Source organism: Cyprinus carpio, chromosome B2 (genome assembly GCF_018340385.1).
Source record: "Cyprinus carpio isolate SPL01 chromosome B2, ASM1834038v1, whole genome shotgun sequence".
Taxonomy (NCBI): domain Eukaryota; kingdom Metazoa; phylum Chordata; class Actinopteri; order Cypriniformes; family Cyprinidae; genus Cyprinus; species Cyprinus carpio.
The window spans coordinates 27,970,297-27,994,102 of NC_056598.1; the positions used below are offsets into that span (position 1 = coordinate 27,970,297).

A 23,806-nucleotide genomic window follows, 5' to 3' on the forward strand; every position below is an offset into this window, starting at 1 on the left:
ATCCTCTCAGAAACAGATGGCACAGACTAGTCTGCTCTTGAAAACCCTTGATGAAATGATGGAAGAAAAACAGCAGCGTTCTCTACACATCTACACATACGTCTGTTCCTCAGCACTGCTCATCTAAAGACATGATGTGTGGAGATTTAAACCTTGACTCAAAATATAATATATACACATCTTTTCTTTTTTTCGCTCACCGGTGCGGAGGGGTTCTTCACGGTCACACATGGCGTTGTGGCCCGCAGGGCTCCACTCACTCCATGATAATATTTAAAACAGATCTTAGTCTCCGCTGAAAAAGAGCCAAGCACAGGAAAAGGATCAGGACTGGTTTCGTTCATAGTAAAAATAACTGAATGTGGTTATTGTCTAATTTAAAAAATAGGACCTTGACTATGTCACACACACACCAACTTCCTCTTTATGAACAGGAAATAAAATACTGTGACAGAAAAAACTTGCTTGCTATTTGAGAAATAATGGCTTGAACTTAAACTAATTAATAATTAGAATGAAGTAGATCAATCCAAAAAAAATATCCATCAACCTTGAAACACCATGAACATCCTCAAATAAATAAAATGTAATATTCAGTTAAGATCTTGAGAGGGGCCTTATGATTTCCATAATGTGGAAAATGCAGATGGAATTGTGGAACTGAGTTATAAATTTACTGTATAATGCAGAATGTCACTGAAGTTTTGGATTAATTGGATTAAGTGAGGCTGTACAATTAATTAAATTAAAATTGCAAAATGGACTAGCGAAAAATTTACATGCAAACATAATTTAACATAGTAAATGAAAGAGAGTTGATTTTGCTCACATGTTCTGCCAAACCATTGTGCTCTAGTGGGCAAAGTGAGTTTGAGTCGGTATGTAGGCACCATAATATCAAAGAGATGGCCTCTGTCCATTGGCCCACGGCCCTTGGGACACCGTTTCTCTCTCTAGTACCCGTAACAGTAAAAATGCCAAAAATAAATTAGAAAAAAGCAGCAGCATATGAGCCATATGGCCTTGCAGTGCAACACAACACATCAGAGTGCTTTCTGGACTGTCAAGCAAAGACAGCGTAGCCTAATATATCTTTCAAACTGCTTTATATTAATACAAGCACACAGGAATCTTGTCATGAGACACGAGAAGTGTTTTCGTGTGCTAGAAGAATGTCACACCTGAGTGAATTTCCCTTCACACCTCTTATCTGAAACATCATCAAACAAATAGCTAGTATGAAAGTGGTTTGTTTTGAGGTGTTTGTTACCTTAGCAGCCATGCAAAGTCACACACAACTGTAAGCAGCTCTAATGGCATCCTGTGTGTGGGAAATAAGTGGCTGTAATGCTGTATCATTTCACAAGCACGCTTTACAAAAATGGACATACGTTCTACGAAGTATGAGCTGGCCTCAATCTTCCAGACAATCAGACCTTTGTGGGAGCCGTTCACACCTCTGTTCTTGTAGTCCAGAAAGTTCTCTGACAGAACCTCATCTAAGAGAAATAGAAGAGAAATTATTCTTTGTCATACAGAGAATCACATCTTTGATTATTCATTCATGACAGCTTTAAAAAACGAGAAAGCTTTTCACTCTTTAAAAGACACATACTCGTTAAGGCTCAAATTCAAGACAAAGAGCATTTAAAACCAGAACATTTTATCCACCATTGTGCCAATACAAAAGACACCCAAAGCTTCTTGCCTGAATGACTGGCGCCCTGTTGCTCTGACTCCCATCATCAGTAAGTGCTTTGAGAAGCCTATCAGAGATCACATCTGCTCTGTATTACCAGCATCAGTCAACCCACTGCAATTTGCCTACCGCAATAACCGCTCCACAGATAATGCAGTTGCCTTCACCCTGCACACTGCCCTTTCCCATCTTGACAAGAGGTACACATATGTGAGAATGTTGTTTGTTGACTACAGCTCAGCATTTAATACCATAGTGTCCTCTAAGCTTGTGGTGAAACTCCGGGCTCTGGGTCTGAACAGTTCTCTTTGCAGCTGGATCCTGGACTTCTTGACAGGCAGATGGCAGTTGGTCAGAGTTGACAGCAACATCTCCTCCCCGCTGACCCTCAACACTGGAGCCCCACAGGGCTGCGTTCTCAGTCCTCTCCTATACTCCCTGTACACGCATGACTGTGTAGCCACACATAGCTCCAACGTCATCATCAAATTCGTGGATGACACAACGGTGTAAGGCCTGATCACTGACGATGATGAATCAGCCTACAGAGAAGAGGTGCGCACCCTGACTAGCTGGTGCCAAAACAACAACCTCTCTCTAAACATCAAGAAGACCAAGGAGCTGGTGGTGGATTTCAGGAGACGGACCTGTGAGTACTCCCCCATCACCATCGACGGGACTCCAGTGGAGCGGGTCACCAGCTTTAAGTTCCTCACGTTCACATCACCGAGGAACTCACCTGGACTACTCACACACAGTCAGAAGTGAGGAAGGCCTACCAGCGTCTCTTCTTCCTCGGGTGACTGAAGAAATTTGGTCTGAGCTCAAAAATAATATGCAATTATTTTATTTTATTTTATTTTATTTACTATACTATACTATTCCTCGGGTTATTGAGTTGATTTGTTGAGAGCATCCTGACTGTCTGCATCACCACCTGGTACGGGAACTGCACCGTTCTCAACTTCACCTCCCTCCAGGACATCTACACCCAGAGATGTGTGAGGAAAGCACGGAAGATCATCAGAGACTCCTGCCACCCGAGCCATGAACTCTTCTCACTGCTACCATCAGGCAGACGGTACCGCAGCATCAGGACCCGAACCAGCAGAACGTGAGACAGCTTCTTCTCGCAGGCTATCAGACTTCTGAATTCCAGATAATCACTCACCTACCCCTACCCCTCACACTGGATTCCATCTACACACCAGCACACTGACTCTGACAGCACTGCATAGCATAGAACACATGCAGCACCATCTCCTCTTCTGCATTAACAAACTACTGCACTAAACTTCACAGTGAAACACTACAGTATACATCCCTGTAAGGCATATATAAAAGCTATTCATTTATAAGTCTCTTGAGTATACTGTGTACTAGCTGTATATTGTGGAAATGTGTATATTGTGTACAATTGTCTATTGTATATTGTGAAATGTGCATATTGTGTAAACGTGTATATTGTCATTTATGTATACTGTTAATTTTTTTTTTATCTTGTTGCTTGTACTGCCATGGCATGTAAGTATTGTATTTAAGAATTGTTACAATTTTTGTACTTGTTTTGTGGATGTGTGGAGATTGTGATTTTTGTTTTTTTTTTTTTTTTTTTAAGGGTTTTATGAGAACCTTTAGGACACCAGACACAATTGACACATCTATATTGCTACTATTGTAATCCACAGAGCTGTCTACGGCGGAAGTGTGTGGTCTTCAGTTGATGGACAACCTGCTACTATTTTTCTGTGATGCAGGACTATTACAGCCACTTTATTTTTCCCTTTTTTATGTGTTTTGGGACTATTACAGCCACTTTATTTTTCCCTGTCAATCTGAAATACCATGACATTATACATAATGCAAATATCATGTTTTTATGTTTCAGTTTGATATTGCATGTATTTATGTTTTTTTGTTTTATTAATGTTTTTGTTTTTATATTGAATATATGATTTTTTTTTGTTTGAATTTATTAATAATGCAAATATCATGTTTTTATGTTTCAATAACCCCAAAGCAGTGAACACACACATACGCACACCGTGACCCACATGTGGCAGCCATTTTACACCCACCAAGGCCCTGAGCTTGGGGGTATTTGATTAAAAGACAGTTAATAAACAGTAATAGCGAGCTGCGTGTACATTCAAAATATTTATGCCGGCCCGAGACTCGCACTCACACCCCCTGGGAAAAAGTATATATACCATTTACGGCCACGACTTTTACGATTGCTTAATATATTATTATATTTATTAATATATTATATTATAATATATTTTAAAATGTAATTTATTTCTGTGACGTAAAGCTGAATTTTAAGCATCATTACTCCAGTCTTTTGTTACATGATCCTTCAGAAATCATTCTAATATGCTGAATATGCGAGAAACCTTTCTGTGTGTAGTGTAGTGTATGTTAAACATCAAAATCTTTTTGTATGGAAGTTTATTTCCACCTTAGAGTAAAAGATAACATATTACATTACAAGATGAATGTTTAACTTAAGAAAATAAAGTGTCACTGTAAGATATTATGTTGCTACTGCAAGAGATAAACTGCAGTTATGAGGAAATGAAGTCACAATGTGTTATAAGTTTTAATGTAGCAATTCTAAGACACAAAGTAGCAAATTCTGAGAAATAGAGTCCCACTAAAGAGAAATGAAATTTTGCAACTGTAAGATATGAAGCAACTGTAAGATATGACGTTGCAGTGACTGTTTCTAACTTCACTGAGCTGGAAACAGGCATTTTTGTTTCTAAGTACATACACATGCGGTAGAAAACCATCTATGTATGTACTAGTGCTCTAAAAAACCCAGAAACCACATACACCATTCTAAAGAATCTATAATGTAACATTAAGAACTTACAGCCAACATAAACCCCTTTTTAAAATTTGGGGTCAGTAAAAAAATAGTTTTAAAGAATGTAATACTTTTATTCAGCAAGGATGCATTAAATTGATCAAACGTGACACTACAGACATTTATAATGTTACAAAAGAAAAAAGTACTATGGTTTTCTCAAAAATAATAACCAGCACATCTCTTTTCAATCTATATATTTGCTTATAATTAGCATATTAGACTGATTTCTGAAGGATCATGTGACACTTGTTAAGACTGGAGCAATGATGCTGAAAATTAGGAATTGATCACAGAAACAAATTACATTTCAAAATATAGAAAACAGTTATTTTAAATTGTAATAATATTTCACAATATTACAGTTTTTACTGTAATTTGATCAAATAAATGCAGCCTTGGTAAGAGACTACTTTCAAAAAAATTAAAACTCCTACCGACCCCAAACTCAAGAATCATAAAACACAACCACACTCACCAATGAGGTACATGCCAATCCAGTCACCCGCATCCACTTCCTCCTTGATGTCCCAGCTGAGGGTGATGTCCTGCGTCTGGCCGATGGTGTAGCTGGAGGTGCTGACGGTGAGGGTGGAGCGGCAGTGAGAGGTCACGAGGTCGGTGTCGCTGGTGGAGCGCAGTACGGCTGCCGCCAGCTCCTCCGGTACGCCGTTCTGAAAGTCCACATTGGGGAACTGCTCAGGGTTGAAACTGTGCCGAATCGGGTCCTTACATCGCCGCCTGCCCTGAGATGCGCGAGATGGAGAGGCCATAGCTGCAAGCCCGAGAAACCTGTTCTGGTACAAGTTCTGAGAAAAAAACAAGAAGGAAGAGTGAAACATGATGAATCCCTCCATTACTAAACGCATATGCTATTTGGAGCATATGGTGTGCAAATCCAACCATCAAAAGAACAATCATGTCCTGGTGGGGGGGGTTCAGATGCTGCAGTAAATGCAGACTTTTCATAGTCAGATCAGAAAAAGACAAAACTGCTGAGAGCGAGGCAGGTCAGGACATGTTTGAGGAGGGAGAACAGCTGAATCTCACCTACACCTATAGTGCAAGAGATGACGTCTACTTCAACTGTCTTGAACGATGTTAGAAAATGGGTGCATGCTGAATAAGCAAGGCGCACACATGCTTAACCAGAACAATGTGAGCACAAGACAATGGCAATCTGGAGAATTAATTTAAGTTGCATGAGTGCTATTATCGTTAACCAAAAAAAAAAAAAAAAAAAAAAATGAAATGATTCTACATTAAATGAAAACATTTGTTAACTGAAATAAAATTAAAATAAAACGAATATAATCGGAAGCTAATATGAAACTAAACCTTTTAATAAATTAAGTTTTTATATGAAGAATATGCTGTCAATTTTTCAATTTCATAACCTATAACATGAAAATAGCGCTGGACAACACTAACAATAAAACTAGATAAAAAAGTTTTTCAAGACAAACTTTAAGTTGGCTTGAGAAACCAGGACCAGAAAGTTTGAAAAGTTTGAAAAGATTAAAGTTTTAAGTTTGATGGTTTTCTGTCTGAAACAGTTTTAAGTTTAAAGTAGTTTTAAAAGCTTCAAGTTTGAATGTTTTGATAGATAGATAGATAGATAGATAGATAGATAGATAGACAGACAGACAGACAGACAGACAGACAGACAGACAGACGAGTTTGAATGGGTTAGTAATAGTACATGGAAGGGAAGTCTGATTCAGTCTAATGGGCTTCACTGTGTTTAGATTTGAATTTTGACAGTTGCAGTTTGACGGAATGTTCAGATGAGCAGAGACTTTTCAATGCGAGTCTATGGGATTTTTATGATTTTTTATGTTTTTTTTTATTAATTTTTATTGGTAAGATTAGTTAGGAATAGGTTTGGAAATATAGTTGTGATGTGATGTGTTTTATTGTTTATTATTTTTGATTGTATTTGAATGTAATGTAAATCCCAGAACAGGGTTATTTAGTCCCTTTGGAAATTTTTGGCTAAACAAATGTTTTACAGACATTAGGTTTCATGACTTCCTCTCCCTCCATCTCTGTTCACACACAAACATTGCATTTTCTAAAGACAGCATTTCCTGCATGTTACTTCTCTGAAAGAGCAAGAGGTAGTCAAGCAGCAAAAAGCAGATGTGGTTATCTTCTTGATCTGCAATAATCGGTTTCTGCATTAGCCCTGAAAAACACATAAGCAATCAGTCGACCCATACACTACATGGCTATCAAATACTGAATGTCACTATTTAAATAGGCCTATAGTAAAAAGTAATTTGGATATTAAATTAATTAATTTCTATATTAAATAAAAGTAGCACAACTCCTGTCAGACAACATCTCCAGGACACTATGCTCCATATGACTAGTAAGCCAATTCTCAAATAACTGCTATGATGGCTTTTGTTACCCGCTTAAATGATAGAAGTACTTGTGCTGTCCAATCTATTAAGACTGTGTCTGTTCCCCAAATAATGAGGTGAAAATATAAATTTAATGTAGGATCTAGAAAAAAACTGATCATGATTAAACCAGAAAAATGTAAAATAATTGAACAAAAACTATTTTTAAAGTTTGGGCTCATAAACATTAGATCACTCACACCCAAAGCAGTTATTGTAAATGAAATGATCACAGATAATAGTTTTGATGTACTCTGCTTGACTGAAACCTGGCTAAAACCAAATGATTATATTGGTCTAAATGAGTCTACTCCACCAAACTACTGTTATAAACATGACCCCAGTCAGACTGGTCACGGGGGAGGTGTTGCAACAATATATAGTGATATTCTTAATGTTACCCAGAAAACAGGATACAGGTTTAAATCATTCAAAATACTTCTGCTTAATGTTACACTGTCAAATATGCAAAAAAAATCTGTCGTATCTCTTGCTCTGGCTACTGTGTATAGACCACCAGGGCCGCATACAGAACTCCTAAAAGAATTTGCAGATTTCCTCTCAGACCTATTAGTTACCGTTGATAAAGCGCTAATTGTCGGAGATTTTAACACTCACGTTGATAATACAAATGATGCATTAGGACTTGTGTTTACTGACCTAATAAACTCTTTTGGAGTCAACCAAAATATCACCGGCTGACTCATCGTTTTAATCATAAGCGAGATTTATTTATATCGCATGGAATCGATCTTACTGATATAGATATCTTACCGCAAAGTGATGATGTTACTGACCATACCTTCTATCGTGCATACTGTGTATTTCTGATATTAACTATATGGCTCTGCATTATCGTCCGGGCGGAACTATTGTTCCAGCCACCAAAGACAGATTTGCAAATAACCTGCCTGATTCACTAACTCATGTCCCAAAACCATTCAAGCTGGCAGTTATTAAGCCTCTTATTAAAAACCACAACTAGATCCTAGTGAACTGGCAAATTACAGACCCATTTCAAATCTTCCATTCATGTGTTAAATTTTAGAAAAAGTTGTGTCTGCTTAAATTGTGCTCCTTCCTGCAAAAAAAGATCTCTATGAAGAATTTCAGTCAGGTTTCAGGCCCCACCATAGCACAGAAACTGCACTTCTTAAAATTACAAATGACTTGCTTCTTGCGTCAGACCAAGGCTGCATCTCATTGTCTAACGTTGGTCGCTTGGTCGTTAAAAAACTAAAACTTTATATAACTGTATATTTAACAAACAAAAAATGCTCCAAACGTTTTTCTAAATTAACTTAATAAAAAAAGGAAACTAAATAATCACTTTGCTATTACATACAAAACTGAACTATTTTAATAGCGGAGACAGTAGTATAAGCTGTTTAGGGACTGCTTTTAAATCAGACACTAGAGCATCCCTTCATTCAGACACAGTGGAAGATCTGATAAGAATCAGTGTAGAGGGGCCAAGTCTGGAAGATTTTGCTGCTAGAGAGAGGGTGGCCAGCTGGTTTGGCCAAGGCCAAAGATCAAGAAGGCCAAACTACAGGAACTGGCCATCCGAGGGGCATGTGACTGTAATGGAGGATAGTCCATAAGACATTGAGCCATGAGATGTTCAGTTTGAAGCCCTTAAAACACTTAATTTAGATTTAATTTTTATTTCATTTATCTTGAGATGTTTTAAGTTTAAATTTCAGCTCAGTGAAGCACTTAAAACACCAACACTTTTTCAGTAAGTTACCTTTCTTGTAGAACTGTGCTTCAAATAAAGAACTTTATGTTGACCAGATTGTTAGTTAATCATTTACAAGTCAATATTGCCTATATGGACAGCGATTAAAAAAAAGAAGTGAACTTGTAAAACTGCGGTGTTAAATATGATGTGGTCATAAATTTGGGTGCACCTAACTTTTGTGCTGGTGCACCTAAGAAAAAAAAGTTAGGCGCACTAGTGCAACCAGTGCAAAAAGTTAGTCTAGAGCCCTGTAATGTATCTTATAATTTTGGACTGCAGTCATATCTGATCAAATGCACATTATTATTCTTTAGCTTAGGTTAAACTAATTAATTTTACTTGGCTGGAACAGCAGCTATGCTAATTATGTCTCTATTTGTTTCTCTGTTCAACTAGGATTTACACAAGCTCCAGTCTGGATCCAGAACACCTGAGAAGAGATGATGCCAACCCCTCAGAGGACCTCAGATGATGCCAACCCTGAAACAACATACAGAACTACCAAATTTTGCTATAAGTTTGATTGCATCATATAATAATTGATGTTAATAGTGTTCATCGTCTGTTTGGTTAAGTATTTAATTGATTTTTCCGTACATTTCTGCCATATGCACATAAACTGACAGTCACCACTGATAAGCTACTACTAAATATTGTAGAAACTTAATTTTCTGTAAAGTTGCGTTGCAATGATTTGTATCGTAAAAAGCACTATACAAATAAGCTTGAATTTAATTGAATTGAAATTAAATATCATTTGACATAAAATGACTGAAAAATTAGGGGTATGGAAGTTTTTTTATGTTTTTGAAATTGATCTAAAATACAGTAGAAATACCCGAGTAACTCGATAACTTGGTTTAAATGCAACATAATACATGATGTGTCAAGTTTCCACAGAAAACACAATATTATTATGCCAAAAATATAAAGAACAAAATCATAGCACTATTTTTTGTGACAAGTGCAGATGAAGTCATCTTGAGTGACACAATGACACAATGTGACTTGCAGTGTTTGTCGTAAAACAGGAAAAGCAACTGAAATGTATCAGTTATTATATTACAACCCTGGTTTGAAGTTACCAGACCATTGTGAATCACGGCATTCAGAATCAGAAAGAGCTTTATCAGAAAGAGCTTTATTGCCAAGTATGCTTGTGCATACAAGGAATTTGTTTTAGTGACATAAGATTCCAGTACACAGAGACAAAAAAATAAATAAATACATTTTTTGCAAATAAATAAGTTGTATAAACAGTTGTGCTATAGATGATAATGGAATAGAATTGAGTAAGATGCAGGGATGTACTAGGATGGAGGGGTAACAAATATAAGGATATTGCACAATTTTATTGCATAAGTGGGAAAGGAACATTTAACTGTTCATGAGGTGCCTGACTGTCCTGGTATTTGCGGCTCTGAAGCGCCGGCCAGATCGCAAAAGTTCAAAGATGGGGTAACTTGGATGTGAGGGATCCAGGGTGATTTTCTGAGCCCTTTTCTTCACTCTGGATGTATACAGTTCTTGAAGGGTGTGCAGGGGAGCACCAATAATCCTTTCAGCAGTCCGAACCGTTCTCTGTAGTCTTCTGATGTCTGATTTTGTAGCTGTACCAAACCAGACAGTTACTGAAGTACACAGGACAGACTCAATGACGGCTGAGTAGAACTGTTTCAGCAGCTCCTGTGGCAGGTTAAACTTCCTCAGCTGGCGAAGGAAGTACAACCTTTGTTGGGCCTTTTTAATGATGGAGTCAATGTGATTGTCCCACTTCAGGTCCTGAGAGATGGTGGTTCCCAGGAATCTGAATGACTCCACTGCAGCCACACTGCTGTCTATGATGGTGAGTGGGGGGAGTGCAGCGGGGTTTCTCCTGAAGTCCACTATCATCTCCACTGTTTTGAGTGTGTTGAGCTCCCGGTTTTTATGACTGCACCAGACAGCCATCTGCTCAACCTCTTGTCTTTAAGCAGACTTGTCACCGTCCTGGATGAGGCCGATGACTGTAGTGTCATCTGCAAACTTCAGGAGTTTGACAGAGGGGTCTTTATAGGTGCAGTCGTTGGTGTACAAGGAGAAGAGGAGTGGGGAGAGAACACATCCCTGAGGGGCACCAGTGTTGGTGGAGCAGCTGTTGGACAAGAATTTCCCCAGTCTCACTAGCTGTTGCCTATCTGTCAGAAAGCTGGTGATCCACTGACAGATAGAGCTAGGAACAGAGAGCTGGGTCAGTTTGGTCTGGAGGGCTGGGATGATGGTGTTGAAAGCCGAACTAAAGTCCACAAATAGGATCCTCACATAAGTCCCTGTTTTGTCCAGATGTTGCAGGATGAAGTGCAATGAAGTTGATTGCATCATTCACGGACCTGTTTGCTCGGTAAGCAAACTGCAGGGGGTCCACTAAGGGTCCAGTGATGTCCTTCAGATAAGCCAGAACCAGTTTTTCAAACGACTTCATGACGACAGACGTTAGAGCCACAGGTCTATAGTCGTTAAGTCCTGTTATCTTGGGTTTCTTTGGAACGGGGATGATGGTAGAGCGTTTGAAGCAGGAAGGCACTTCACACAACTCCAGAGATCTGTTGAAAATCTTTGAAAAGATGGGGACCAGCTGATCAGCACAGGTTTTCAGACAGGCTGGTGTAATGCCATCTGGGCCTGGTGCTTTTCTTCTTTTGTTCTTCCTGAAGACCTGGCACACATCATCCTCACTGATTTGAAGTGCAGGAGGGGGGAGGGGGGATTGCAGGAGGTGTTAACGGTTGTGTAGGGAGATGGTCATAATGGGAGTGGGGGGTTTCAAATCTACAATAAAACTCAGTCAGGTCCTTACCAAATCGTTGATTTGCCTCAGTGCAGAGGGGTGGTGTCTTGTAGTTAGTGATGGCTCTCAGTCCTTTCCACACTGAAGTTGAGTCGTTGGAAGTAAACTGGTCTTCCAACTTTTTAGAGTAGGTCCTTTTAGCCACTCTAATCTCTTTGTTCAGGGTGTTCCTGGCCTGATTGTACAACACTCTGTCCCCATTTCTGTAGGCATCCTCTTTGGCCTGATGAAGATGTCTGAGTTTTGCTGTAAACCATGGCTTATCATTGTTGAATGTTAAATAAGTCCTGGTAGGAATGCATATATCCTCACAAAAACTAATATAGGATGTCACAGTCTCGGTGAGTTCGTCCAGATCGGTGGTAGCAGCTTCAAAAACACTCCAATCAGTGAGGTCAAAACAAGCTTGTAAATCCTGCTCTGTTTCATTGGTCCATCTCTTCACAGTCTTTACTACAGGTTTAGCATATTTAAGTTTCTGCTTGTAGGTCGGTATAAGATGAACCAGACAGTGATCAGAAAGCCCCAAAGCTTCTCGTGGAACAGGGTAATATGTATCCTTTATTGTGGTGTAACAGTGATCTAGTATGTTACTGTCTCCGGTGGGACGTGTAACATGCTGTCTGTATTTTGGCAGTTCACGGGAGAGACTGGCTTTATTAAAGAATGATTAAAACAGAGTCTGGATGTTGTTGTTCTGTCTCTGTGATCTGATCAGTGAGTTTCTGTAAAGCCAGGCTCACGTGTGCTTGCGGGGGGATGTAAACACTCAACAGAATGAACGAGTGAAACTCCCGCGGTGAATAGAATGGCTTGCAGTTAACAAAGAGCACTTCTAGATCTGAACAGCACATCTTCTTTAACAGTAACATCTGTACACCACCATTCACTGATGTAAAAGCATGTCCCACCGCCATGCGATTTCCCTGTTGATTCTGCGTCGCGATCTGCTCTAAACAGCTGAAAGTCCGGCAGATGGAGCGCACTGTCTGGAATGGCGTCATTCAGCCAGGTTTCCGTGAAACACAGAGCAGCAGAGTGTGAGAAATCCTTATTTGTCCGAGAGAGCAGAAGGAGTTCATCCGTTGCTCCTCACTATCCCAGTTTGCATGAAGCCTGCAGTGCAACAAAACTCACACAACATGCACCTGAAGCCCTTGTAAAACTGCACAAGCAAAAGATGTACTGTAGACTAGACCAATCCCAGCATTCAAAAACATCCACAAAGGACACGCAGCAAATCCACTTTCACACACAATCATCAGCAGTTTCTGCTTCCTTAATTCAACTGGGCAATCTGGGAAACTTACAGGACAGATCATGCTGAAAAGAGGCTAGAATTCAGACCAGGGAAATGAACGAGTGACAAATGACACCTCAGACTGCACCAAACAAGCAATAGCTTACATTTCAGAAATATATAACCTATGTGTTCCAATATATTGAGTTTGTCTAGCTGCCATGGGTTCCAATCTGGCATTTCCTCTTTCTGTTCCTGTGACTTCAATATTGTTTCTTGATCTCTATTCACTCTTTACTAACAATAAAATCCCTAGGGGCGAAAAATAAACATCTGTCTGCTGTTAAGGAAGCAAAATCGACAGCATTTATGGCATATTGCTGATTATGTAAAAAAATTATACTACAACTATTAAAAAGTTTGGGGTCAGCAAGTTATTTTAAAGGAACAAATACTTGCTTGAGCAGCAAATCAGTATATTAGAATGATTTCTGAAAAACCATTTGACACTGAAGATTAAAGTAATGATGCTGAAAATTCAGCTTTGCATCACAGGAATTAATTACATTGTAAAATATATTTAATAGAAAACATGAATACGTTTCCTGGAGCATGTGTACCTGTGGTTCAGTGGTAGAGCATTGCATTAGCAGTGCAAAAGGTCATGGGTTCAATTCCCAGGGAACACACATACATACTGACACTGTAAGTCGCTTTGGATAAAAGTGTTTGCTAAATGTAAAACAGTTAGGCCTATTTTAAATTCTAATAATATGTCACAATATTTCTGATTTTACTTTATTTTACAAATGCACCCTTTGTGAGCATAAGAGACTTCTTTCAAAAGCATTAAGACATTTTAGTGACCCTAAATTTTGAACTGCAGTGTAATAATTTAAAACTTCATTTCCATGACAACGTAAAGCCTAAAGTGACCATTAATTGTCCCTAAATACAATGCAAAAAGTTGTAAATAAATCAAAGATTACTGGAGTCTTACTAAAGTTTTACAATCAAATACTATTTCAGTTTTTCTACTTGTTTAACTTGGTCTGTCATTTGCCATTTCTTTGTAATTATTTGTGAAATTTACTAGTAGCAAGAGTAAAAATTTCTAAAATAATTAAAACAATAATTAATATAATAATTTACTTCTATTTTAAGTGCCTCACTGAAACCTCGATTTGCTGAGTGAGGAACAAGTCAAAAATTATGGAATTATGCCACAAATGCTTAATCTGAATCTGGAATATTCCATTTGTTCCAGAATATAATTTTTTGTTGACTGGCCAAAGATTTTATGAAATTGCAAGATTTTTTTCAAGATTCAAGATTCAAGATTTTATTTGTCACGTACAAGTTATATGGCATACAACAAGGAGTGAAATGTAGGTCTGGTATACACTCTTTAGACTGTGCAAAAAAATAAGAGAAAATTAAATACAAATAATGAAATACACCAAAAATAAGAAGAAGAAGAAACAAATAAGAAGATTAAATACTAATAATGAAATATACACAATATATTAGACTACTACACAGATGATGTGTAGAGATGCTACACAGAAACTGCTACTCAGATGATGTGCAGAGATGTAAACAATGTACAGTGAGGATGAGTTTCATAGCTAGGTTATCTCAAAAAGTGCATTGTGCAAAGAGTTATTGGGTAACCCTACACTACCAGAGTCTCTAAAGTGGAGTGTGTTTAATGTCCATATTTAGTAGTCTGATAGCGTGAGGGAAGAAACTCCTTCTGAGCCTCTCCGTTTTTGCCATCAAACTGCGGAAGCGTCTGCCTGACTGTAGCAGATTAAAGAGTGGTTTCCAGGGTGGGTGGAGTCTTTGAGGATCTTAACAGACCTAGATTTATATCTCCTGGTGTGGATGTCTTGCAGAGAGGGGAGAGATGTTTTGGAGATGCGCTCAGCTGAGCGCACTACTCTTTGCAGGGCTTTAAGATCCTGGGCTGAGCTGTTTCCATACCACGATGAAATGCACTGAGTCAATATACTTCCTATACCCCGATATACAAAGTTTTCAGGATTCCAGGGGAAACCTTGAATTTTCTCAAGAATCTCAGATGGTACAGTCGTTGTCTGGCTTTTTAACTTGAGCCTGAATATGATTAGTCCAGGTCAAGTCCTCGGAAATGTGTACGCCAAGGTATTTGAAGCTGCTCACTCTCTCCACTTAGGTCCCGTTAATGATGAGTGGGGTGTAGATCCGCTGCTTCCTCCTCATAAAGTCCACAACCAGATCCTTGGTATTGCTAACATTCAGAAAGAGACAGTTTGTTTGGCACCATGATGTCAGTCTTTCTACCTCATCAAGGTAGACAGCCTCGTTGTTGGAGATGAGGCCCATAACCACTGTATCATCCGCAAACTTGATGACAGATGTGGAGGTGTGAGAGGACACACAGTCATATGTGTAGAGGGAGTAGAGCAGAGGGCTCAAAACACATCCTTGTGGGGCTCCTGTACTCAGAGTGATGATGTTGGAGGTGGTCTGACCCACCCTCACTACCTGAGGTCTGCATGATAGAAAATCAAGAACCCAGTCACATGGGGCATTCAGTCCGAGGTTTCTGAGCTTGGAGACCAGATTGTAGGGGACTATAGTGTTAAAGGCTGAGCAATAATCTATGAACAGCAGCCTCACATAATTCCCTTTATTGTTGTCGGTATGGGTGAGAGTGCCGTGCAGGAGATGGGAGACAGCATCCTCAGTAGATCTATTAGGGCGATAGGCAAACTGGAGTGGGTCATTGTTGTTAGGGATAGAGGAGCAGATGGTCTTCTTCATAAGCTTTTCAAAAACCTTCATAATTAGTGATGTGAGTGCCACTGGTCGATAATCATTTAGGCAAGATGGACTGTTGTTTTTTGGTACAGGAACGATGATAGATTTTTTAAAGCATGTAGGGACGACTGACTGAGCAAGGAACTTGTTAAAGATAGACGTAAACAATCCAGCCAGCTGATCGGTGCATGATCTCAATACACGACCGGAAATCCCGTCTGGGCCAGCCACTTTCCCGATGTTCACACGCTTCAGAGCTCGACGAACTTCGTCCTCCGATACAGTGATTGCGTGCGTGTCACTGACACAGCTTTTCTTCTCCTCTGTGCACGCTGACAGACTGTTGATATTGCCAGAGCGGTTTGCTTCGAAACGTGCATAAAAGGTGTTCAGCTCATTAGCTAGTGAAGAGTCAGCACTCACCGCAATGGAGGGTTTACTTTTTAAAAGAACTGATAGTTCTCAGTCCCTGCCACATGCGCCTGGAGTCATTCAGTTGGAAATGAGACTCCACTCGTTCTCTGTACGGTTGTTTAGCAGTTCTCACAACGCGCCGGAGAGCGTAACACACAATTTTGTATCCGCTCATGTCTCCCGACACAAGCCCCGCATTATACGCAGCCGTGCGGGCATTCACCGCTGCCTAGATTGATTTATCAACCTATGGTTTCTGATTTGAGAAAATTTTTATTGTTATAGTTTGTGTTAAGTCCTCAACAAGAGTGCCGACAAAGCTGATAGATACATCCGCAAACTCACTGACGTCAGTGGAACTAGACCTAAACATGTCCCAGTCTACGTCATCGAGCACGTCCTGTAGCGCTGCTTCTGATGGGGCAGACAAGCGTTTCACCACCCACCTCTCTGGAGTTGCCTGCACAAGCTTTTGTTTGTATTCCGGTATGAGGAAGATGGCGGTATGGTCAGATTGTATTCCTCCCTCTGGTTGGACAGGAATATGCTGGTAAAAGTTTGGCATTACATGTTTAAAGGGATAGTTCACCCAAAAATGAAAATTATGTCATTAATTACTCACCCTCATGTCGTTCCAAACCCGTGAGACCTCCGTTCATCTTCGGAACACAGTATAAGATATTTTAGATTTAGTCCGAGAGCTTTCTGTCCCTCCATTGAGAATGTATGTACGGTATACTGTCCACGTCCAGAAAGGTAATAAAAACATCATCAAAGTAGTCCATGTGACATCAGAGGGTCCGTTAGAATTTTTTTAAGCATCGAAAATACATTTTGGTCCAAAAATATCAAAAACTACGACTTTATTCAGCATTGACTTCTCTCCCGGATCTGTTATGAACGCGCCGTTCACAGCACTGCAGTTTAGTGATATCCGGTTCGCGAACGAATCACTCGATGTAACCGGATCTTCTTGAACCAGTTCACCAAATCGAACTGAATCGTTTGAAACGGTTCGCGTCAACAATAAGCATTAATCCACAAATGACTTAAGCTGTTAACTTTTTTAACATGGCTGACACTCCCTCTGAGTTCAAATAAACCAATATCCCGGAGTAATTCATTTACTCAAACAGTACACTGACTGAACCGAGCCAGATAACGAACGAAACATTGAGTCGTTCTCGAGTCAAGAACCGGTTGCATCGGTTTTCGGATCACCGGTAGTGATGGGAAGTTCTGTTCTTCTCCGCGAACCGGTTCTTTCGGACAGTTTGATTCAATAAACCGGTTGCCGAAAACGGTTCACCAGTTCTTTTGCGCTCGACGTAATGACTTCATTGGCGATGATTGTCCTTGATTCAAGCCTTCGGTTTACCCGCGCTCATAACATTAGCACAGAATCGGTTCAGAATCAATCACCAAAAGAACCAGTTCAGTTCAGACGCGCTGTGTGTCAGTCTGAATCACGCATGCGCAGTTTCATCAGCTCCTCGGTTCTCGAATCGCACGCGTCCGACAGAAACGGTTCTTGACTCGAGAACGAGTCAATGTTTCGTTCGTTATCTGGCTCGGTTCAGTCAGTGTACTGTTTGAGTAAATGAATTACTCCGGGATATTGGTTTATTTGAACTCAGAGGGAGTGTCAGCCATGTTAAAAAAGTTAACAGCTTAAGTCATTTGTGGATTAATGCTTATTGTTGACGCGAACCGTTTCAAACGATTCAGTTCGATTTGGTGAACTGGTTCAAGAAGATCTGGTTACATCGAGTGATTCGTTCGCGAACCGGATGTGCTGTGAACGGCGCGCTCATAACAGACCCGGGAGAGAAGTCAATGCTGAATAAAGTCGTAGTTTTTGATATTTTTGGACCAAAATGTATTTTCGATGCTTCAAAAAATTCTAACGGACCCTCTGATGTCACATGGACTACTTTGAAGATGTTTTTATTACCTTTCTGGACGTGGACAGTATACCGTACATACATTCTCAATGGAGGGACAGAAAGCTCTCGGACTAAATCTAAAATATCTTATACTGTGTTCCGAAGATGAACGGAGGTCTCACGGGTTTGGAACGACATGAGGGTGAGTCATTAATGACATAATTTTCATTTTTGGGTGAACTATCCCTTTAAGACTGGCTTTATTAAAGTCCCCACTCACACTGATGGCAGCGTCCGGGTGGTTGTTTAAGCAGACGCTAAGCACATCATGGAGCTTAGACAGGGCCATCTCCATGTCCGCTTGAGGTGGAATGTAAACAGCCGTGGCGATGACCGCTGTAAACTCACGAGGCAAATAGAATGGGCGGCACATGATCGTTAGATGCTCCAGATGAGGTGAACAGGAACGCGACAGAGTGGTGATGTTCCTGGGGTCACATCATTTGTTGTTGACCATGAAACAGACCCCGCCACCTCTGGTTTTGCTGGCCTCTGCAGTCCTGTCCATCTGAAGAACAGAGAAGCTATCAGACGGTGTTACAGCTTCGTCCGGTACCGAGGGGGTCAGCCATGTTTCTGATAAGCAGATTATGTTGCAATCCCTTATGTCCCGATGGAATCTTATCCTGGCTCTGAGATCATCCATCTTGTTCTCAAGCGACTGGACGTTGGCTAGCAGGATACTGGGTAAAGGTGGACTGTGCGCTCTGGTCCTCAGTCTGTTGCGAACCCCAGTGCGTTTCCCTCTGTGTTTTCTGTTTCGTTGTCTCGGAGGAGCCCTCTCATAGCCATTGTTCTTATTCGTCGTGCGGAGAATCTCAGGTGGCCAACTTGGATCGTTGGGTAAACCGTTGTAAAACAGGTGAGAAAACTGGTTTCTGATGTTTAAAAGTGTTCTGTTGTCATATGTGATCAGTGCCGATGTTATGCGTGCAAAAGGTGAGAGTAATGTTAAGTAAAAAATTAAATAAACACACAGCCTAAGCAGAGCGACCAGGATGGCGTCCGAACGCGGCGGCGCCATCTCAGTGTTTGAAATGCTCACTGAACTGAAATGCATGTACATAAGGCATGAAAACAGACATGAATTCAGTCAGGGCTTCATCTGCCGAGATTTCCTGGCCAATGCAGGAAGGTGACAGCAGGGCAGAGGGCCGATCGCAGCACAGCAATATCATCAGCAGACCCTGACACACGTGACTCTCATAAAGGTTAATGAAAGGGCAGATAACAATTTTTGTAATGAGGTCACTGCTTTACTCCTTTTTGTTGACAGAAAATAGTAGGAATGCAAATTCTAGTGCTGACTGAATCATTGTGACACGCCGAAACAAACTGAATCTTCCACTGGGCGCATTTGTGTTTACAAGATGAGAGGAAGCTTTAACAATGCACCTTGCAAGCACACTGACACAGATAAATTAATTATAATCATTAAGGCCCCGGGGACAGGCTCCATTAAATACCACTGTGTGTGTCTGTGTCTCGCGCAGGATGAGATGCATTAGCTCGAGCAGCGTCAGGCTCGCCGTGGCAAAATGAAACCTGAGAATCTTAATGTACTTACATAACGGAGCGCGCAGGCCTATGGGAGCGGGATATTTCTCCCCAGAATACAGAGATCAAGCCACAGTTCTGTTAGAAAGAAGATCTGAAGTATGCAATCTCCTCTGTGATGTAGAACAGACTCTAGCATGGCACAGGACACCGCAGGAAATATGCTAATGTCTTGCATTTATCCTTAATGGCATAACTACCGTGATACTATTTTTGCATCTCGCAGTTTGTTTACCACGAGAAACCTGGCATTGTACACTATGAATATTCCTAGTTTTGTGACAAATTGCTTATACTCTTCTACTGTACAAAAGCATCTGCTAAATGGATAAATGTAAATGCAGTTTTGCAAATTATAACAGGATGCCACTTGTATTGTATACTGACAGTATTGCTGGTTTTGTTATTCTATTTTAAGTCACTTTGGACAAAAGTTAACTGCATATGTAAATGCACTTATACAAATTTGCATGCATGCATAAAAACTGGAATATAAAAAGCTAAATAATCATATTTATTTTAGATTACACTTTAGTGCGCATGTAATTATATTTAGATTATATTTTATTTCGATTTTAGATTATAAATATGCCACTAAAAATGCAATGCTTTGTGACATCAGTTTAGTAGAATTTATTACATACTATTTTAGTTTTATTATATAAATTATGTTAAATTAAATCTAAATTTTACTTTTTTTTTAATTATAAAAGGACAATAAATTAATACATTTTTTGTAACAATTTAAAATGAGATCCAATTAGTTCACATTAATTAATGCATTAAGAATTAACTAAGAGTGAGCAATACATTTGTTACAGTATTTATTAATATTTGTTAACATTAGTTAATAAAAATACAACCATTCATAGTTCATGTCAGCTCAGGTCCATTAAACATTTGATTTGAATAATGTCTTAGTAAATGTAGAAATTAACATCAATGAAGATTAATAAATACTTTAGAAGTATTTTCATAGTTAATGTTAACTAATAAAATTAACAAATGTTAGCAAATGGAACTTTATTGTAAAGTGTTCCCACATTTTTAACTTATAAGACATACTAATGAAAATAATGTATTATAAAATTACATAATCATAAAATCAGATATTAGCAGACACTCTGAGACCGTATTTACAGTAAATGTCATCTATAAATAAAAACTTATGAAGTCAGTTCACTCAATAACGTCCACGTCATCATGTGAAGGTCGTTCAACAGGAAGCAGTTCTGCCTGGAAAGGAACAAGGCCTTTTTTTCCTCCTGTAAAGCTTTTCTGATTTTAGAGCGGATCAATAGACTGCTGGTCTCAGGTGAATCAATACTAATCTACCTCATCTCTGCTCCTCGGCTAAATGATTTCTGCTCTTAACGACCCCTGAGTAATGAACACATGTCCCCAACTAAACACGGACAACCAGCTTATCATCCGTCGCAGACATCAGCTTTTACATCCATTATTTTATGTGCTTGTTTATATTACTATTGAATTTCATGTGGCATCCCTGTTTGAGATGACTTCCATTTGTCATTTGAAGACAGAAAACAGCTTGTTATTTTCCAATGTAAATATTTTCATCAGATTTTAAAGTGCCTGTATTACCATACAGCCACGAACAGTTACATAATCAAAAATGACTATCGACCTATGACTGTCTGAGTTCATGATAACTTCATTTGCATCCACTTAGGATGGAGTTTAGATGTAGATATTTTAGTAGTGGAGTAGTTTTATATATAGATTGTAAGGTTTAAGATGGTGTCTGTGTAGTTTGTGATTTATTTAACGACCCTCAGACTTTTTATTATTGTAAAAATAATTTTCTTTTTATCCCAATTAAATTTATTTAATAAATCTTAAATAGTAGTAATAATTTGACAGTATTTTTTACAACTTTTAGTGTCCCTGCTACAGTTAGCTACCTTCAACAATTTACTAAAAAAGTAAATATAGTTTTTGATGTGAAATATATGTATATGTATATATATATATATATATATATATATATATATATATATATATATATATATATATATATATATATATATATATACACACACATCGCATGACTTCACTTGTCATTATTTTATTTCATTTTATTATTATTTTTAATTTGCACATCATTACTTATGGCTTCATAGATGTATAAATATAACACACATATATGCATGCATATATATATATATATATATATATATATATATATATATATAATTACTTATGGATATACACACACACATACATACATACATATTGCATATGGCTTTAGGTGTAGTGTTGCTGTGTCGAGTTTAGGCTTCAGGAATGAGGATGAGGACGAGGATGCTCATCTGGGCCAAATACACACGCACGTGCACGCAAGCGCGCGCGCACCACACAAAGACGCGCGAGGCCGCGACTGATATTGAACATCATCTGAATAATATCAGGCAAAAATAAATCGAAACAGCTTTTAAAACAGCATTATTTCGCAGCGCCGTACACTACTGAAGCCTACTGACTGATACCGTACTGTCAACCGCTGCCGCTCACTACAAACATGGCAAATCACGCCTGGCTAGCGGTAACGTTACATCAGTGTAATACGCACACACTCACCTGGGTCAGTATCACCTGCCGGTGAATCATCACCTTCTCGTTCATATGGCCATTACCCGTCCCATATTTACCCGCACAACAGCAGCCCTTTCCTCACATTTGCCCTGCTTGCTAAGCTACCGCAGGAGATGCTACATCCTCTTTCCTGGGTACCAGGAGCCTGTAACCAATGGAAACGCTCCGTCAGATTGAGTTCTGTCTTTTTTCCTCCAGTTATGATCGTGATTACGTCATTCACCCCACCCGCGCACGTACTTACATTCCGCACTGATATTCTGGACGCTTACTGGATGTCTGGATAGCGACTGGCTTCTGATTGGTCGTCCCTATGGTGGCTGAATTTGATTGGATGAATAGGTGGTTGGGCTTGAATGTGATTTGATGTTCCTCACAGGACGCTGTTGGTGAACAAGTGCTTCTGGGAAACTGTGTTTTGACGACAAAAAATTATTGTTTGTGAAAAAATGGAAATGGTAACCTATGTATATTATTTTAGAAGAGATTATAATATGAATTTAGAAAGAGATTATAAATTAATTTAAAAGTTTATAAATGAGCACAAATATACCTCTGTATGTGCACCATACACTTTTATAAATTAATTTGATAAGTTTACTGACAAATCATCTTGCACTCTGTACTGCTTCCCCTAAAATATCTATTTTGCACAATTTCATGTACAGTATTTATGTAAAGTTCTTGTACAGTCTCAGAATATGTGTATGCATAGCCAACTATTTATAGTATATCAGATATGTATAGATCTATAATTGTTTTTCTTATATGTCTATTGTTGTATATTTATATTTATGTTTAATTAGTAAGTAGCCCCGTGGTCCTGTGAGACACAACATTTCTTTCCACTTTATGTCCACACATGTAGCAGAATTGCTTACTTGACTTGATGTGTATCTGAAATATACATGTATAATTAGCTCATAAAGGATGCATATGGTTCTTATTTTAGACTTTAATGAAACTGCATGGGAAGATTGAGTATTTGTCATATTTTGTATATGGATATTTTCTACCAAAAATAGTTCTTTTACTCCACCGCATAATTACGTCACTATTTCTAATAACTCAGTGTTAACGGTATATCACACTGAAACATTCAAATAAAGCCATATGTGAACGCTTATTGCTGATTATTACATTTTAGTGTTTGTCGTTAACTGTTTTTCATTCACTGCATGCCGAACTTGTCCGAAATGTAAGCTACTCAATTGTCAGTTGCATGGACTAAATAAAGTTGCTTTATAAGTGACGTGTGGGAAGTCGTGGCCTAATGGTTAGAGAGTCGGACTCCCAATCGATGGGTTGTGAGTTCGAGTCTCGGGCCGGCAGGAATTGTGGGTGGGGGGAGTGCATGTACAGTTCTCTCTCCACCTTCAATACCATGACTTAGGTGTCCTTGAGCAAGGCATCGAACCCCAACTGCTCCCCGGGCGCCGCAGCATAAAATGGCTGCCCACTGCTCCGGGTGTGTGTTCACAGTGAGTGTGTGTGTTTACTGCTCTGTGTGTGTGCACTTTGGATGGGTTAAATGCAGAGCATGAATTCTGAGTATGGGTCACCATACTTGGCTGAATGTCACTTCACTTTCACTTTTCACTTTTGGTTAAATGCATAGCACGAGTTTTGTGTATGGTACTCAGAATTCGTGCTCTGCATTTAACCCATCCAAAGTGCA

At 39.2% G+C, this 23,806-nt stretch overlaps 1 protein-coding gene across 1 annotated transcript in view; it reads right to left on the reverse strand.

The window, feature by feature from the left end:
* hecw1b (HECT, C2 and WW domain containing E3 ubiquitin protein ligase 1b) overlaps positions 1 to 5,413 on the reverse strand; it is a 32,644-nt gene extending 27,231 nt beyond the window's left edge. Inside the window, 3 exon segments of the mRNA XM_042718994.1 lie at positions 201 to 295; positions 1,392 to 1,499; positions 5,050 to 5,413. Of these exon segments, the coding sequence (XP_042574928.1) occupies positions 201 to 295; positions 1,392 to 1,499; positions 5,050 to 5,413 (567 nt within the window).
* Positions 5,414 to 23,806: the final 18,393 nt, after the last annotated feature.